This window comes from Rhinoraja longicauda, chromosome 13, assembly GCF_053455715.1.
Source record: "Rhinoraja longicauda isolate Sanriku21f chromosome 13, sRhiLon1.1, whole genome shotgun sequence".
Taxonomy (NCBI): domain Eukaryota; kingdom Metazoa; phylum Chordata; class Chondrichthyes; order Rajiformes; family Arhynchobatidae; genus Rhinoraja; species Rhinoraja longicauda.
In genome coordinates this window covers 28,564,160-28,583,508 of record NC_135965.1, presented here as the reverse complement: position 1 = coordinate 28,583,508, position 19,349 = coordinate 28,564,160, and the positions used below count along the sequence as shown (strand labels likewise).

Here is a 19,349-nt window from a genome sequence, read left to right as displayed (position 1 = left end):
TTCAGAATATTCAAAGAGAATACAGGCTCTTTTGTTAGCATCACTTTTCATAACCCTCTCTATGAATTATTCAGTATTAATCAATAAGAAAATCAATAAAGCAGCGGCACAGTGGCACAGTTAGTAGTCCTCTTCTTCTTTCGTGTCCGTCATCCATGTTTCAAATGTTGACATCGCTAGTGCTGCTGGCTTCACATCTCCAGTGAACTGGTTTTAATTCTGACCTCTGGTACAGTGTGTGTGGAGCTGGCACGTTATCTGTGACTGCGTAAATTTGCGATTAATTGGCCATGTTAAAGTGCCCTGGCATACAGATGACCGAGTGAACCCGGGGGGAGATGATGGAAACGCCAGGAAAACAAAATGGGATTAAGGTAAAAATGGGTTCTCGATGGGTGGTGCAGACTCAATTGGGGTCTGTCTCCGTGCTGTTTGGCTTGATGACTCTAAAAGGCAGATGTTCAAAAGGATACCTGTGAGGAGTCATTAAAATTAAAGAACGATTTTCTGGGGAAAAGAAAGAGAAACTACTTCAATTGCTATGTGTGCGTAAAACCAGAGTGTATAGACAGAAGAGCATCAATAAAAAAATCCATTATTTTCAGTGGGGACTTCAATGGTGTTATACGAGAATTTTGCCCGAACAGTCTGTGACCCATAGCGCTGTGGCCGGTAGTTTGTTGCAATTCCCACAGGCTAAGCCGACAATGGTCTGTTTAAACCTTAGCGCGCCAAACCGGCAGCGCTGTGTGTATTTCCTTTACCCTAAGTCTGTATTGCAGTGGGTAGTGCTTTATGAGGCAAGTCCATAGCGCTGTGCATATTGCCTTTACCCCAAGTCTGTATTGCTGTGTGAATTGCTAGATGTACTACTCTGCAACTGATAGCACTTTATTTCCAAGGGGGGAGGGGGGGGGGGGGTTGTTCGGATGCAGTCTCCTGCCGTTGGATGCAGTTTAAATTTGGGAGCAGTACTATTGGCCAGGAATAACCAGCACTTATTTCAACACCTGATTTCTTACCTATGTAATATCAAGGCAGGTGCTAATAAGCCAGAATGTAGTTCAAGTTTATGTACGAGAGGGGTTGACCGAAGGGCTAAGTCACGATTAGCGCCGCGGACAGATGGACGGACAGACGGATGGAGGAGGGGAAGGGGGGAGAGATAGGTAGGGAGAGATGGAGAGGGAGAGGGGGAGGGGGAGGGGGAGGGAGAGGGAGAGGGAGAGGGAGAGGGAGAGGGAGAGGGAGAGGGAGAGGGAGAGGGAGAGAGAGAGAGAGAGAGAGAGAGAGAGAGAGAGAGAGAGAGAGAGAGAGAGAGAGATATGCTGTGGTGCTGTAAAACTGGACCCCACGCATACCAAGTATTCTTTTTTCCTCTCTTGCCAATAAAACCAATTTGCAACTAAACAGACGAGTGACCTGTTTATGTTCTACTGGTCAGATCCTTGAACCTGTTCCCTTGTAACAAATGGGCAGAGGATGGAGAAAATATGGATAAACACATGGAAGAGAAAGGAACTGAAGGACAATCTCACAGGGAGGAGTTTGAACAAGAGGTACAATTTCCAGTCATAAAGGTGTGCGCACAGAAATGGGGCCTTTGGCCAAATACTTCCATGCTGACACTAATCCCATTTGCCATCATAGGAACTGAGGAGAATTGTGTACAGCTTTGGTCTCCTAATTTGAGGAAGGACATCCTTGTAAGGATCCTTGAGGCAGTGCAGCGTAGGTTCACGAGATTGATCCCTGGGATGGCGGGACTGTCATATGAGGAAAGATTGAAAAGACTAGGGTTGTATTCACTGGAGTTTAGAAGGATGAGAGGGGATCTTATAGAAACATATAAAATTATAAAAGGACTGGACAAGCTAGATGCAGGAAAAATGTTCCCAATGTTGGGCGAGTCCAGAACCAAGGGCCACAGTCTTAGAATAAAGGGGATGCCATTTAAAACTGAGGTGAGAAGGAACTTTTTCACCCAGTGAGTTATGAATTTGTGGAATTCTCTGCCACAGAGGGCAGTGGAAGCCAAATCACTGGATGGATTTAAGAGAGAGTTAGATAGAGCTCTCGGGGCTAGTGGAATCAAGGGATATGGGGGGAAGGCAGGCATGGGTTATTTATAGTGGATGATCAGCCATGATCACAATGAATGGCAGTGCTAGCTCGATGGGCCGAATGGCCTCCTCCTGCACCTATTTTCTATGTTTCTATGAGAACCAGGAGGAATCCATGCTGTCACAAGGAGAACATTCAAACTCCACATCAATAGCATAAGGACTGAAACTAGTGAGATGAAAGGAAGTCGCCACTGAGCTGCAAACTTTAACTGGATGGGAAAAACCCACCCTCAGAAGCTACAGTTCATTAAAGTCTTTTCAGTCGTACTGAGAACAAGATGCTGCAAATTGGAACAAAAAGATCTAATGGAGAATGCTGGAATTATCGGACATCTGGGAAGAGAATAGACAAATTAAGTCTCTAGGTCGATTTACAAAACAACAATCCTGCTACAGCCCGCACTATCATTATCAAGATGTGTAATGTAAGAAACTTTGTGATCAATAGTGCATGGCAAGTTCCCACAAACAGCACTGTCTTACTTGACAGATTATCTGTTTCATTAAGTATGCTGTTGGAAGAACAGGGCTTTGGCGATAAGCCCACTGCTCTTTTAGGTGGAAGTCCACATGTGTAATGTTCTATCAGTACCACACTAATGGCTCTATGTTTTGTGCTGATAGTCCCGGTGTGAGATTTGAATCTTCAAGCATCTGACGTCATCAGGTTTACACACCGAGCCACAGCAGACACACAGCAGAGAGCTTGGCACAGGGAATGGACTGCGAGGGGCTTCTTTAGGGTGGTGTATGTACCTGGTAATATTTGTAGTAGCCGTAGTCTAGAGCTGTTCCCACAGCTTTATTGGTCTCATCTTGAATTGTGATGGGCATCAAGATATTGGCACCAGCAAGGATTAACTTGGCGATCTAGGGAGAAGAGGATGAAATAGACAACATTTCCACCTCCTCCTACATTATAAACGTACAAGTTATTTGCCGACAGAAAGCAGCTTGGTCAAGCCAGGCTGTAATCTCATCCACCCTTCAGGCTCTGCAGAGAATCGGGATACGGCCCGGCCTGAAGTTAACCTACTTAGCTGAGCTCAGCAAATTGGCCAATAGTGTGGTTGAGCCTGGGGCTTTGCACAGATCAACTCATCACTGTCCTGGAAGTGGTCCCTGTACTAAAATGCTAAAGAATTGTAAGAAAGGATGCTGCATTGTTACACAACAAAATCATACCACAATGATATCGACTATTTCTCAACGTTACACACAGGACTGTATGTGATTTTATCAATTAGATCTCAATGTCACACCTCAAAAAACATGGTGTTGGAAAATGGGAATAGTCTTGATGGGCACTTGATGGTCAGTATGGATATGGTGGGCCGAAGGGCCTAATTCGGCATTGAATAACTATCAGTACCTGAAACGACACTCATTCCTTCTCTCCAGAGATGCTGCCTGTCCCGCTGAGTTACTCCAGCATTTTGTGTCTATCAGTATTATACTCTCGACTTTAACAAAGCTATATCAACATGTTAACCACTTATCTTTAATTTATAATTTTGCAGAATTGTACACTACAGAATAATACATTACACAAACCATCCTACAGTGTTTCATTAAAGAATATTACATAGTAATATTGCAGGTCTCCATTTGACCATAAATTTCATTGTATGCTAAATGTCAGCATACCCGCAGTCAAGCCAGTCTCTGAACATGTGAATATGCAGGTAGTTCTGCTGTAACATGATAATTGCATTCCAAAGAAACCCGGTGTTGTAAAAAATTGCTTTATTAAAATTTTTGTGTCAATAGGGAAAGGGGGCTAGGGGCTAGAGAGTTTCAGACTACCAATAACAATGTTATTTTTCCAGCACGATTTTCAAAAATAAAGGCCTTTCAATAGCAATAGATTTATTTTTGTTACTGCAAGCTAAAAATATTAAAGGCAATAATTTGTTTAAAAGAGTATCGTTACACAAGTGTCAATAGAAGCGATCGCTTGTCAATTTTAATGGCTCCCTGCGGTTAAACCAGCAGCTGTGCTCTTAAGAGGCAAAGAGGTCTGATTACTGTGGGCAAGCAGTTTTCTTTCTCCCTGGACAGTACTGTTAAAATCCAACACAGCTATTTTTCTGATTGTCAAAGTGGCTTTTAAAGGTGGTTCTCTAGTTCCTGATCACAATCATATAACCAATTTGGCCTACATAATGCAAATAATGTTCCCTGATTCATCACTTGGCCTATATCCAATTTGTGTTATGAAAACACGAGTTGTAGCAGAACTACAATACATTCAGAAAGTATTCAGACCCTTTCACTTTTTCCACGTTGTGTTACATTACAGCCTTATTTTTAAATGGACTAAATTCATTTTTAAAATTATGAATCTAAACACAATACCCCATAATAAAAAAGTGAAAACAGGTGTTTAGAAATTTTTGCAAAGTAATTAAAAAGAAATAACTGAAATATCACATTTATATAAGTATTCAGACCCTTTACTCAGTACTTTGTTGAGGCGCCTTTGGCAGCGATAACAGGTTCAAGTCTTCTTGGGTATGACGCTACAAGCTTGGCACACCTGTATTTGGGTAATTTCTCCCACTCTTCTCTGCAGATCCTCTCAAGTTCTGTCAGGTTGGATGGGGAGTGTCGATGCACAGCTATTTTCAGGTCCAGAGATATTCAATTGGGTTCAAGTCCAGTCTCTGGCTGGGCCACTCAAGGACATTCACAGACTTGTCACAAAGCCATTCCTGCGTTGTCTTGGCTGTGTGCTTCGGGTCGTTGTCCTGTTGGAAGGTGAACCTCCACCCCAGTCTGAGGCCCAAAACGCTCTGGAGCAGGTTTTCATCAAGGATCTCTCTGTACTTTGCTCTGTTCATCTTTCCCTCGATCCTGACTAGTCTCCCAGTTCCAGCTGCTGAAAAACATCCCCACAGCATGATGCTGTCACCACCATGCTTCACCATAGGTATAGTATTGGCCAGGTGTTGAGCAGTGCCTGGTTTCCTCCAGACGTGACGCATGGCATTCAGGTCAAAGAGTTCAATCTTGGTTTCATCAGACCAGAGAATTTTGTTTCTGAGAGTCCTTTAGGTGCCTTTTGGCAAACTCCAAGCGGGTTGTCATGTGCCTTTTACTGAGGAGTGGCTTCCGTCTGGCCACTCTACCATAAAGGCCTGATTGGTAAAGTGCTGCAGATACAGTTGTCCTTCTGGAAGGTTCTCCCATCTTCACAGATGAACTCTGGAGCTCTGTCAGAGTGACCATTGGGTTCTTGGTCACCTCCCTGACCAAGGCCCTTCTCCCCGATTGCTCAGTTTGGCCTGGCGGCCAGCTCTATGAAGAGTCCTGGTGGTTCAAAAGTTCTTCCATTTAAGAATGACGGAGGCCACTGTGCTCTTCGGGACCTGCAATGCTGCAGACATTGTTTTATGCCCTTCCCCAGATCTGTGTCTCGACACAATCCTGTCTCGGAGAATTCCTTCATCTTCATGGCTTGGTTTTTGGTCTGACATGCACTGTCAACTGTGGGACCTTATATAGACAGGTGTGTGCCTTTCCAAATCATGTCCAATCAATTTAATTTACCACTGGTGGACTCCAAACAAGTTGTAGAAACATCTCAAGGATAATCAATGGAAACAGGATGAAGATAAGCTCAATTTTGAGTGTCATACCAAAGGGTCTGAATATTTAAGTAAATGTGATATTTCAGGGTTTTTTTAATTACTTTGCAAAAATTTCTAAACACCTGTTTTTGCTTCTTTATTCTGGGGTATTGTGTGTAGATTGATGATATATATATATATTTTAATCCATTTTAAAATAAGGTTGTAACGTAACAAAATGTGGAAAAGGTGAAGGGGTCTGAATACTTTCTGAATGCACTGTACATGTATTATATCGCTAGAGTCTGAGCAGCTAGATTAGGGAAAACAGAATTTCTCTTTCGTACTGACAAACTAAATTAATGGAAGCAGAACACTGGGGTACCTCAAGTTCACCCACCCACATTGACCAGCCCTCCCTGTCAGAGATTATCTGTGCCGAAGAGTCTTGTCAGTGTTACAGCATTTACCGGATCAGCCATTTGGCCTGGCACTTACCAAATCCACTCTGCCCTGCAGGTTTCTCTTGTTCTCATATTTGGTGTTCAGTGCCACGCTCAGCGCGTTGCCCAAGCCATGGGTGAGAGGTAGGTTGGGGTCTGCACCGTTAGCCAACAGCTCCTCCACTGCCTGTATATAGTTAATGGAGGAAGAGAGATTGACGATAACTCAATGCCTGCCGTTCAACAGAGTGTAAAACTTTATAGCGACAATGGGGTGGGAGTTGGTGTCAGTGTTCTGACAGAGAGTGTCTGATTGAGATTGAGAAAAACTTTGGAGAGTGAATAATCCCAAATAAGAGTGGCACGGTGGCGTAGCAGTAGCATTGTTGTTTTACAGCACTAGAGACCTGGGTTCAATCCTGCCGATGGGTTCTGTCTGGACAGAGTTTGTACATTTTCCCCGTGACCTGCTTCGATTTTCTCCGGGTGCTCCGGTTTCCTCCCATACTCCAGACGTAGGTTAATTGGTTTCGGTAAAATGGTAAATTGTCCCTGGTGTTTAGGATAGTGCCAGTGTGTGGGGATCGCTGGCTGGCGCGGTCTCAGTGGGCTTAAAGGCCTGTTTCTGTGCGGTGTCGCTAAACTAAACTAAACGACTGGCACCCCTTGAGAGGTAAGGATGCTGGCCTGATGTCCAGAAAGTTGCATGGACATGATTTATAATATGTGATTTTACAAAAACCTTTCCCTGAAAAGACTAAACTCTTTGTCGTTGGAAGCTTGCTCTAAGCGAGATAGACACGTGTAAGAAGGAACTGCAGGTGCTAGTTTAAACCAAAGATAGACACAAAAAGCTGGAGTAACTCAGCGGGACAGGCAGCATCTCTGGAGAGAAGGAATGGGTGACCTTTAGGGTCGAGACCCTTCTTCAGACTAAGCAAACTGAGTGGGCGCACTGCAGTGATTTAGGAGCTGGGATCTGTGATGGTACCAACTGGAACTGCGGATCTCATGGTCAGCCTTATGGAAATAGAGGCTGTTCTGCAAATATCTCCTACTCCACCTCAGAGATTTATTTTCTCCCCCCCCCCCCCCCCCCCCCCCCATCACCACCCACCCGATATCCTAAAACTATTACCTCTAATTTTTCCCAACTTTGCTGAAAGATTGTTTATCTGAAGCATTTATCCTGGTTATATCTTCATTGGTAATATCTGGGTGGCTATCAGGGCTTCAGAGAAGCAGATTAATAGAAGAGGCCATCACCAATGTGCCCTTCCCCACTCGTCAAAGGACTATTTAACTTGCTCCAGTTCCTGCTCTTTTCCTGAAGCACTGAAATGCATTTTGTTCAAAATATTTACAATTCTTTTTGAATATCATCGATGTTTCTGTGTTAAATAGGTTCCTGTTCCTGTACTGTGATCGTTTTCTTAAGCACACCTGTATTCTTAACCCAGTACCCGACCAAGGTGCAGTTCTAACGTGTGCTGACAGAGGGGAATAACACACTCTGTACAGATACACAGTACACTGGCATCACCTGCTGGCAACTCACTATTCTGCAGCGTCCTCTCCAAGTCCACTTGAAGGATAAGTGAATCAGTGCCAATGTCCTCTTCATGGACAATATCTCCAGTAATGAGACCTGTTACACTGTCAACTCTGTTCGTTCGGCAAGCTCTGCATATTTTCATGCTCGACAGCAGACTCGCGAAACAGACACTAATCCGACTGGGAAGATATTCCAGGTGGACAAAGATAAAAAATGTGCTCCTTGAAAAAGTGTAACATTCCCACTGACTCCTGAGTGTCTCTGTTCCATGGCTCTCCAAGAGGAGCATTTTAGATAGTATTGAATTCATGTATCTGACCCAAGAATTGCTGGAGTCCATCAAAAAGGAGCACATAGAGGGACTGTGTAAGGAGTGCACTACCTCACAAACTATCTGGACAGGTGCATGGATAGAAAAGATTTAGAGGGATATAGACTGAACGCAGGCAAATTGGATCGACAACTAGGCATGGATGAGTCGGGCCAATGAGCCTGTTTCTGTGATGACTTTATGACTCTACCCATCATCAGACACCTTCTGTCCTGATTGTGAACATGTCTGAGGCTCCCACATTGGCCTCTTCAGCCATGTCAGAACCCTCTGAACTTGAATGGAATCTGCATCTTCGAACTCGTGGAACTGCCTAATAGGTGAGTGCTGCAGAAACTTGAAACCAGAATAATCTCACAAAACAGTCAATCCCCTTCCCACCCACAAATAGAAGAAGCAAATGAGAAGGGAGCACTTTCCCATTTCTACCACGCTGAAGGGGCAGATCGATGCCAGATGGCTGCCCTATGCCCAGCTAAGGCTCCAGTTCCCTGCCTCGCAGGTTGTGTACAAATAGCAGTGTTGGCAATTAACTAGGATGTATTGCACCAAGCCTGTCTTCCAGCAGGGTCCTTGTCAGAGGCGGATATTTTATATTGGGTAGATTGTGGGGACATAGATGAGGAAAGCCCACCAGCACTTCAACCAGATGGTTGAGCAAGAATTAATATTTACAAAGCGTTCAAAGGAAATACAAACCAGGTCGTTTCCACTGGCGATGGCTAATGATAAGGGCGAGTGGCCACTCCATAAATAATTGGGATTTGCCTGGTGCTTCAGGAGATGCTGAACAATCTGATGAGCATGCTGAGGAAGCAACAAAGTCATTGTCAATAAATAACCTGTAGGAAATGATGGTCTCTATGACTGTAGGAATGCACAAACTGTGCAAACACTTAGGGTTCGGTGCTGTCTGCCATCTATATCAATGATTGGATAAGAGTGGACAAGGTTTGCTGTTAATGAAAGTGAATGGTATTGTAGATAACGGTTGTCAAAGGTTTCACCAGGATCTTGATCAGTTGGGCACGTGAGCAAAGGAATGGTTAACGGGTTTAATGCAGATAAGTGCGAGGTGTTGCATTTTGGGAAGTCTAACCAAGGCAGGATGTTCAAAATAAATGGCAGGCCTCCGGGCAGTTTTGTGCAGCAGAGGGAAGCAGGAGAGCAGATACATAGTTCTTTGAAAGTGGCATCATGGGTGGATAGGGTGGTCAAGAAGACTATCAGCAGATTGGCCTTTATCAGTCAGGGTTTTGAGTATAGAAGTTGGGATGTTATGTTCCACTGTACATTGCGCTGGTGAGATCACAGTTTGAGCATTGTGTTCAGTTGTGATCACCCTGAAATAGGAATGATGTTGTTAAGCTGGAAAGAGTGCAGTGAAGATTTGCGAGGATGTTGCCAGGACTTGAATGCCTAATTCATAGAGAGACAATGTGGCAGCTAGGAGTGTATTCCTTGGAGTGTAGGAGGATGAGAAGTAATCTTAAAGAGGTGATTAACACCATGAGGGGAATAGGTAGGGTAGATGCAAAGGAGTTCCCCTTTTATCAGGAGTAGGGGAATCAAGAACCAGAGGACATAGGTTTAAGGTGAGCAGGAAAAATGTAATAGGAATCTGAGGGGCAACTTATTCATGCAGAAGGTGGTGGTTATATGGAATGAGCTGCCGGAGGAGGTTGTTGAGGCAGAAACTAAAACAACATTTGAAAGACATTTGGACAGGTACATGGATAGGAAAGATTTAGAGGGATATGGGCCAAATATGGGCAGGTGGGACTAGTGTAGATGGGGCACCTCGGTCGGCATGGTCTAGCTGGGCCGAAGGGCCTGTCTCTGTGCTGCACCACTCTACAACTAAAAGCTACAAACCCATAATTTTACCACATCACTGAAGTGTAAGTGTTACTGCTAAAAACCTAACCAAAGCACTGGTTAAAAGATCCATTAGATTGTTATAAATACATTGTTTGTGGAACGGCAGGCTAAGCAGCAGCTTTGGAGGCAAAGGGGCCATCAACATTTTTGGTGGTGAACCAGCATTCATTCCTGATGGAGGATCACGACCCAAAATATCAACCCGTCTCTTTCCCTCCACAGGTGCTGCTTAACCCGCTGATTTCTCGCAGCAGTTTTTTTTGTGCTCCAGATTCCAGAAGGTGCAATCTCTTGTGTCTCCAATCTGTTAGAAAATGTCCGCCCGCAAGTCATGGGGATTTGTGTGTCAGGTGGTGCCATTATATTTCTTTACCTTGTAGTCGTCTTCACGTTGACAAGCAATATGCAATGCGGTCCGTCCATCCACTTTAGGCATGGTTTCAGACGGGCTGTGGTAATGCTTCGGGACACCAAACTGATTGGGGCTTTTCACAACAAACCCGGGCGACAACCCTGGGTCGGGTTCCTGTTAAAGGAAGGAAAAGCTTGTGTTTGTGCACAGCCCCTCCCACCTGTCGGTCTCATCATCAGGTCATGGCTGATCTGAAGCTTAACACAATGTACTCAGTTTCTGTCTGTCTGTCTGTCTGTCTGTCTGTCTGTCTGTCTGTCTGTCTGTCTGTCTGTCTGTCTGTCTGTCTGTCTGTCTGTCTGTCTGTCTGTCTGTCTGTCTGTCTGTCTGTCTGTCTGTCTGTCTGTCTGTCTGTCTGTCTGTCTGTCTGTCTGTCTGTCTGTCTGTCTGTCATATTTTTTAAGTTATTACATTTAAAAATTTAAAAACATTACTTTTCCATCTCCCCTGGCCGTCAGACGCGTTTGACGTCACATTGGGAACCCAATGGGTCCGCGCCTGTGCAGTTGGGGCCCGTTGATCTGATACTTACGTAAGATGGCTGCCAGATCCACGCGTACGCAGAACCCCACGGGTCCACACCTGCGCAGTTGGGGCCCGTTGATCTGATACTTATGTAAGATGGCTGCCGGATCCGCGCATGCACAGAACAAACGGGTCCGCGCCTGCGCAGTTGGGACTCGTCGATCTGATACTTATGTAAGATAGCCGCCAGATCCATGCGTACGCAGAACCTCATGGGTCCACGCCTGCGCAGTTGGGGCCCGTTGATGTTGAGGGGGGATGGAGTGGGTGAGTGGGGGGGGGGGGGGGTGGGTGGGAAGGGGACCGGGGGGGATAAGGGGGGTTGAGGGGGGATGGAGTGGGTGAGTGGGAGGGAGGGGAAGGGGGGGAGGGGAAGGGGGGGAGGGGAAGGGGTGGAGGGAGGCGAAGGAGGGTGGGGGGGAAGAGGGGGGGGGAGAGCGGAAGAGGCGGGACCTGGGGCCGGAGCCAGGGTGAGTGGCTCCCTCTAGTACCCAACAAAAACATTAGTGAAGTGTCACCATTCAAATCATTTGTCCCAAGTTGTCAGAAATACCAAGCAGGATGAGTTAAAGTATTCCTTGGTAGTTCAGGTTAAGTTGCAAAGTTGGCCTGCAGCCTTGGCGAATGCACCTTGTTTTCCTCAGTATTGCGCTGGGTCTCTAGAAGTCACAAGAAGAGCTTTGTGTAACATCTCAATGAAAAGGCTGCACCTCCCTCTTTACCACAGTGGAATCCTTGATGTCCTGGCCTGCTACTTAAATCGTGCCATTTACGAATGCAGAACAATGTGGTCACAGAGCCAATGCACCCAGTCAGAAAGGGATAAGAGTGGGACAGTTGATGGCTACGAGAAAGAGAGAAGATGAGAGGAAGAGTATCAGGTGAAAAATAGCGTTGAGGTTGCAAAAGGAAGAGAGGGATGGTGGAGGAAAGCTTAGAGCTTTAGAAGAAAGGGAAAGTGAAGTGAGAGAATAGTAACGTTCATGGGCTTGACAACTAGAACTGGATGTGATACTCAAGCAGTAATCTGACAAAAGCTCTCTGAAATCTGATTGAGATCTAATAGTGTTGTTATGTCATTAAACTATGCTCTGCACACTTGCTGAACTAAAATGTTATTTTGTGAAGTGTTGTCATTATGGGCAAACAAAGCACACTTTACAATTATTATAGCCAGGGTCAGAGAAGTCGCTCTTTTGGATGATTTCTGGTTTGCACGAATTGGATATACTGAACTATGATGTCACCAAGTCCCCCAGGTTTCCTTTCATGTCATCCTTCGTTTTTCCATCACTGCCCATTTTCTTTTCATTTAAAAATCTTTTTCGGGATTGAAAACAAAGAGTACATCGGTCTTCAGAATAGAGGTGAGGAAGGGTTGTGATCCAAGCTGCATCGTGGTTGACTGCCAGTCTTTGTAACGTCAGGGCAAAGCCCTTTGAAGGCCACCAATGGTCAGGTGAACACCTGGATCTGGACTGCAGACTTGGGTTCCAAAGGAGGAACCTCAAAGACCTTTAACCCTATACTGCAATGTAGCAGGGAAATGATCTTGCCTCTCACACTGTTAGCAGATATGCCGTTGTTCCTATGAACTGTTTCTTCCAATTCCTCAAGAAAATCAATTGGTGAAACCCCAATAAGAAAGTCCAGAGCATGGAAACATGATACCCGACTTTGATTCTAGATGTCTATGGTCTTATTTTAGGATGATGTCTTAGAATTTGTCAACTACATTTGTCATTGAGATCAATAATTTAGATGGGAACATAAATAGCAAGATTAGCAAGTTTGCTGATGATAGAAAAGTGGGTGGTTTTGCAGATAGTGAAGATGGTTGTGAAAAATTGTAGCAGGATCTTGATCGATTGGCCAGGTGGGCTGAGGAATGGTTGATGGAATTTAATACAGAGAAATGTGAGGTATTGCATTTTGGGAAGTCTAACATGGGCAGGACCTACACAGTGAATGGTAGGGTTCTGGGGCGATGTAGAGCAGAGGGATCTAGGAGTGCAGGTGCATGGTTCCTTGAAGGTGGAGTCACAGGTAGATAGGATGGTCAAAAAGGCTTTTGGCACATTGGCCTTCATCAGTCAGAGTATTGAATATAGAAGTTAAGAGATCATGTTGCAGTCGTATAAGACGTTGGTGAGACCATATTTAGAGTATTGTGTTCAGTCCTGGGCACCACGTTATAGGAAAGATGTTGCCAAACTGGAAAGGGTACGGAGAAGATTCACGAGGATGCTGCTAGGACTAAAGGTTGAGTAGGCTGGGACTCTATTCCTTGGAGTGCAGGAGGAAGGGAGGTGATCTTATAGAGGTGTATAGATCAGAGAGGAATAGATCGAGTAGGTGCACAGAGTCTCTTGCCTAGTGTAGGTGAGTCGAGAACCAGAGCACATAGGTTTAAGATGAAGGGGGAAAAATTTTAAAGGAATCTGAAGGGTAACGTTTTCACACAAAGGGCGGTGAGTGTATGGAACAAGTTGTCAGAGGAGGTAGTTGAGGTAGGGACTATCCCAACATTTAAGAAACAGTTAGATAGGTACCTGGATAGGACAGGTTTCGAGGGATATGCACCAACTGCAGGCAGGTGGAACTAGTGTAGCTGAGACATGTTGGCTGGTGTGGGCAAGTTGGGCCGAAGGGCCTGTTTCCACACGTATCACTCGGTGAATCGATGACTCTAATTCTTCTTAGGAAGTCCAACATATGCAGTTGAACGTATTCCTAAATCCAGTTGAAAATGAACATAATTTGTGCACAATGCACCTCCAGTAACTGTAGAGCGAGCCTCTGTGCCTGTGAACCCGAGGGGACTGAGTGACATCAGTTAGTGTTCTATGACAGCACCATATCACCTCTGTGATTTTCTAATGGGAGAATGCATCTTGTAAAGCCCAAGTCCATCATTGCCCCTCTTGCTACCTAGACCTTTGCCAGAGAGCCCAGCAGTTGTCCATCTTTGAATAGATTGAGATGTTACCTCTGTGTCAACACTAGCCTGGCTGGCCTTCCTCATTTTGATCTCGATAAACATTCAAACCGCTGCTTCCCAAGTCCTTACTCACACCAGCCCCTTTTGCCCATATTGGCACAAGGTGCCGTCTTGGAATCGAAACAGGCCAACAAAACCTGGAGAGGCTAGCCAGGGTCTCTCAGTCACTTTTGATCCTGGCATAACTGTGTGAATCCTCTGCTTTGTCCTACAATGTCTAAGCAGTGTGGGATCAGCCATTGAACATTGTACCTGATCAGGGCCGTAGATCTGATCGCTGTCCTCTGCTGCTAAATCAGGGTTTGCGCCAGCATTCAGCAGGAGCTCTGTAATCGCCACACCTCTCTTGCCTGGGAGATTGGCAGCAATGTGGAGTGGGAGCAGTCCATTCATTCCTTCCATCTGCAAGCAGAAAACAAATTGTCCTTATGTTCACCTGTATTTGGTTTTCATGCAATTGTATTCCATTAAAATGTTATATTTTCACTCGTTACACTCCTTCTGTTGAGCTTGAGGCCAGGAGGTGGAGGGGTTGGTGATACATTACAGATATTTCCATTGCCTTCTGAGACTAACCAAGTGCTGAAACCCTCAGTGCTGCGGACAGATGTTGCCAGGTGTTGTCCATGTTCCCGCCCATCCTATGGCAGATTGGGAATTTAGTGATGGGATTTATCCCTGCTCTACAGCTCTGAGCTCTGATGCATATGTTCAATAGAACAGTAGCTTTCCTTGACTAGGAATCCTCCATTAGCAAGGAAATGCCAAGAAATTAACAATCTGAGCACTTAAAATGAACAACACTCAGGAAGATAAGGATAAGCCGGTGTGGTATGGTGGGATTGTGTGCTTCCATTTCCCCAGCTCCTAAATTGCGGAGGTGGTAAGTATGAGCCTGATGTTTCCCTTGGGAAAGAACTGTGTGCGAGATATTATTGGGCTGGTCCCTAGAGTTATGCAGGAGGACCACTGAATCCGACTGAGCAAAAAAAATTACATATACCCCAAGAAGCTATCAAGGCAAAATACAATCTGCATGTGTAACTAATTGAGTTAATAAACTCTCAAATTGAAATGTCTGTCACAGGGATACTCCTCGTAGAGAGATACTACACAGAAACAAGCTTCTGGGAGCACTGGGGTCCACACCAGCATCAAGCACCTGTTTTTACACTGATCCTATTCTAACTCCCCCTTTAACTCACTTTAACCCCCCACCCCCCAGCCCATCCGACCATCACCACCACCAAGATTCTACCCTTCACCACACACAAAAGCTGCAATTTAAAGTGGCCAATTAACCCATTAACCTGCTCCTCTTTGGGACATGGAACGAAACCGGAGCACCCGGAGGAATCCATGTGGTTACAGGGAGAATGTGCAAACTTCAGACAAATGGTACTGGAGGAAAGGATCACACCTGTGTCTACCAGCTGTGCCACTTTGCCACCACTGTGTATAATAATAATAATAATAATAATACATTTATTTTATATAGCGCTTTTCAGGATACTTAAAGACGCTTTACAAAGCAAACAAGACATAAAAACAAACAAACAAACAAAAGATTTGTCCTGACGGAGAAGCGGTGAACAAATAGCGCCAGCGTCCTCTCATGTCGGGGTCCGGCAGTAAACAATAAAGAACACAAGACACACAATTACAATTTAACACAAACAACCATCACAGTGATTGCTCCAGGCACACCCTCACTGTGATGGAAGGCAAAGAAAAGTCTTATCTCCTCCTCATTCTACATGTGTGAACATGTAGCGGTGGTACAGCAGACGGTAGGGCACAGGCAGACGGTAACTGTGCCTAAAGCCCCTGTCCCAGTTTGCCAATTTTTTAACTACAGGCAACTACAGGCGACTAGGCTGTCGCCACACGGTTGCCGGGGTGTCGCGGGCATGTTCGTGAGTAGTCTCCAAACAGTCGTAGCGTTTTTCTTGTCGCTGCTGGATTTTGTGAAGGCTTGAAAATGTTCAGCGACTGTTGGTTTGACGCCAATGAGCGTAGCTTGACCTCTCCTGACGTGGGCACTGTCGTAGGTTGTCGCCAGGTGACGTAGGTTGTCGCCAGGTGATGTAGGTTGTCGCCAGGTGATGTAGGTTGTCGCCAGGTTGTCGCCAGGTTGTCGCCAGGTGATGTAGGTTGTCGCCAGGTGATGTAGGTTGTCGCCAGGTTGTCGTCAGGTGATGTAGGTTGTCTCCAGGTTGTCGCCAGGTGACGTAGGTTGTCTCCAGGTTGTCGCCAGGTGACGTAGGTTGTCGCCAGGTTGTCGCCAGGTGATGTAGGTTGTCGCCAGGTGACGTAGGTTGTCTGCAGGCTGTCGCCAGGTGACGTAGGTTGTCGCCAGGTTGTCGCCAGGTGATGTAGGTTGTCGCCAGGTGACGTAGGTTGTCTCCAGGCTGTCGCCAGGTAAAGTAGGTTGTCGCCAGGTTGTCACCAGGTGACGTAGGTTATCGTCAGGTGATGTAGGTTGTCTCCAGGTTGTCACCAGGTGATGTAGGTTGTCTCCAGGCTGTCGCCAGGTGACGTAGGTTGTCGCCAGGTTGTCGCCAGGTGATGTAGGTTGTCGCCAGGTTGTCGCCAGGTGACGTAGGTTGTCGCCGGTGCTGACTTTGGCGAATTCCAAGTGTGGATTTGATCTGATCAACCATCAGTGTAATGTGTCTTCAAATGATGTTAGGTTTTGTATGTTTTTGCACTTGTATTCTGTTTAAAGTTTGAATTTTAAAGTTTGAAGTTTTTATTGAAATTTATTGAAGTTTATCACAATATTTTTGCATGCACTGTTGTATGTTCTTATCAACCTTTTAAAAAATGTTGTTTGAATATCAATAAAGGAAATTCTTGACATTTTGACGGAAAATTGATGTATGAAATTATTGTATTTCAGAGTAGTTTCTCATGGCATCACTTTCAAATAGTCATGATGCAGAATGATTGGAAACCCAACCAATTTATAGGGAAAGTGGTTGAAACGTGAATTGTCCTCAGTTGTCTTCAGTCTTCAGGGTCATAGCTTGTCGCGGGTGGACGTAGGTTGACTTCTGTTATTGTAGGTTGTCGCCTCTGGTGGTAGGTTGTCGTAGGTGCGGTCGTGGGTGGGTGTTCTACTTGCGACGATTGGGTCGCCGGTTGTCGGTAGCTTGCCGTAGCTTGACGTCGACTAGGTGGTAGGTTGTTGTAGCTTGTCGTAGACATTGTCGTAGACATTGTCGTAGGGGAGGGTCCAGTCACCGGATTTTCGGCAATCTGCTACGACTATGACAATCGCCGGCAGTCACCTTAAAAAACGCCTAACTGGGACAGGGCCTTAAGGCTTGCCAGTTGACTGTATCACCTGCAGCTTCACGTCAGAACATTCATTAAGAGCTGAGAGAGGAAGAGGCTGAGAAGGAGATGAGGTATACTTGAGTATTTGAATCAGCATCCAGAGGAACGGAAATAGATACAGTTCTTAAAGATGTCTTATATCAATAGAAGAGGAATGACCAGGTATAGGTACAAGTATCATTCTCTGCCTATATCCTCCCGGCTGGTTGAACCAGGTACCATCACTGATCCACTGATGACATTCATTGTTTATGGTACCGCCAACATTGGCTTTAAATGGACAAGACCCACTTTACCTGGTGCCCAGTCTCTAAAACAAGTAAAATGATCCTGGAAACGTACGCAACAGTGTAGGTTCTCCCCCCACCGTGCCTTCCCCAACCCATTAAATTAGCACCCTGTCTCCCTCCCACCAGATTTTTGGAGGCACTTTACCTGGTGCCAGTATTCTAGCTTGGTTACATCTTTGTTAAGTATGCAAGGACCACAGGCACTATATAAATGCAGATTGTTGATCCTAAATCATATTGTCACCTATGCTTTGTTGAGCATCAAGTCCCATCCACATCATCCAATGAAAGTCACAAGAACTTAGTCAGATGACGTTACTTTGGAAGAGTTTGCTACATTACCTTGGTCCGAAGTCGGGTGTTTGGATCCACTCCATATTCCAGCAAGGTTTTTATTGCCAAGATGTCCACTGCCATCAAGGAGAAAAATATTGATGACATTGGATGTGCAGAAATATTGGGGTCTGCCCCTCTACGAAGAAGTAGATTAGTGATTTTTCTTCTACTCCGATGTCTAGGAATGACATACATATGAGAAAATAAAACTGTTTCGCCAATCTCATGATAACTAAAGGATTAACATTTTTTTAAAATAAAAAACAAACACAATCACAACTAATTTGCAGTAAAAGGGCAAAGAAGAATTAATCATAGATTAAATTGAGATTATTATGCAGCAACAGTCTGAATATTTGACACGCTTGAGGCTTCGCTGGTGTTTTACTGATACAGATATTCTGGATTACCGGATGTCACTACTATTAATACCTAACCCATTTTTACTTCACATTTTCTTGTAAGATGCTGTACGGGACAGTAAAACTCTAATAATCTGGCCTCAGACTGCTCAAAGGTTGAGCATCTGTCTCTCAAATTGGAGCAAAATGTGAACTGGGGGTTGAAAGTGCAAACAGGATATGTGGCTGGAGTCAGAGTGCCCTGGGAACGGTTTGAGTTGGGGTCTGATATACCAGAGGTCAGGAATATGGGTGGATTTGAAGCGGGTGGCAGGGTTCAGCATGCTTGCAGATTTTCTGTTCCCTTTAAACACACCTGGTTCACTGGAAAATGTATTTTTCTATCGTGAAACATGTCAAAAAAGTGAAATAAACGGTGTTCGGGTATTAATGTGAGCAACATCAAATCATCCGAAAAAAAATCAGCTAGCCCGGCACCAAAGTCCTGATGATGTCCGATTATCGGAATCGTATATAATTTCAAATATATTTTTGATTAGAATAAAGTTCCCAGTGAAACCATGAAGTTTAAAGGGGAGCATCGGAAATGGACCCTGGTCAGTTTAAAGACAGTGTGGGAAAGAGTTGAACAAGAGTGCGAAGACTATGGCTCCAGTTACGTTAAAGGAAGCACAGGAACCAGGGTCCCAGCGATCTGAGTTAGAGTACAGAACTCATCACTAGAGTTCCTCAATAGAGGATGATCAGAATCTTACTGTTACAGTGAGTAGCTTTGGCAGTGGTGAGACCACTATAGAGCTTGTACAGGAAGACTCCATGTCCAACCACCATGTTTACTTAGTTTAGAGATATAGCACAGAAACAGGCCCTTCGGCCCTCCAAGTCCGTGTTGACCAGCAATCCCACTACACTAGCACTATCCTACACACTAGGGGCAATGTACAATTTTTTTTACCAAAACCAATTAACCTACAAACCTGTACGTCTTTGGAATGTGGGAGGAAACCGGAGCGCCCAGAGAAAACCCACGCAGTCACAGTGAGAACGTACAAACTTCTCAGAGTCTTTGCCAGAGGCCCCCTGTAGTCAGGACCGAACCGGGCTAAGGGCTCAACTCTGTCGCTGCGCCACCGAGCTGCCCTAAAGACCTTAGCTGTTAATATATCCTCGAGG

At 45.1% G+C, this 19,349-nt stretch overlaps 1 protein-coding gene across 1 annotated transcript in view; it reads right to left on the bottom strand.

Annotated features, from left to right (window-relative positions):
- The window catches only part of ankmy1 (ankyrin repeat and MYND domain containing 1), a 57,735-nt gene that overhangs the window by 18,665 nt on the left and 19,721 nt on the right, over nt 1-19,349 (bottom strand). Inside the window, exons 7-12 of the mRNA XM_078409788.1 lie at nt 17,821-17,992; nt 14,099-14,248; nt 10,282-10,434; nt 8,727-8,834; nt 6,197-6,328; nt 2,883-2,996 (exon numbers count right to left, since the gene is read on the bottom strand). Of these exons, the coding sequence (XP_078265914.1) occupies nt 2,883-2,996; nt 6,197-6,328; nt 8,727-8,834; nt 10,282-10,434; nt 14,099-14,248; nt 17,821-17,992 (829 nt within the window). The remainder of the gene's footprint in view (nt 1-2,882; nt 2,997-6,196; nt 6,329-8,726; nt 8,835-10,281; nt 10,435-14,098; nt 14,249-17,820; nt 17,993-19,349) is intronic.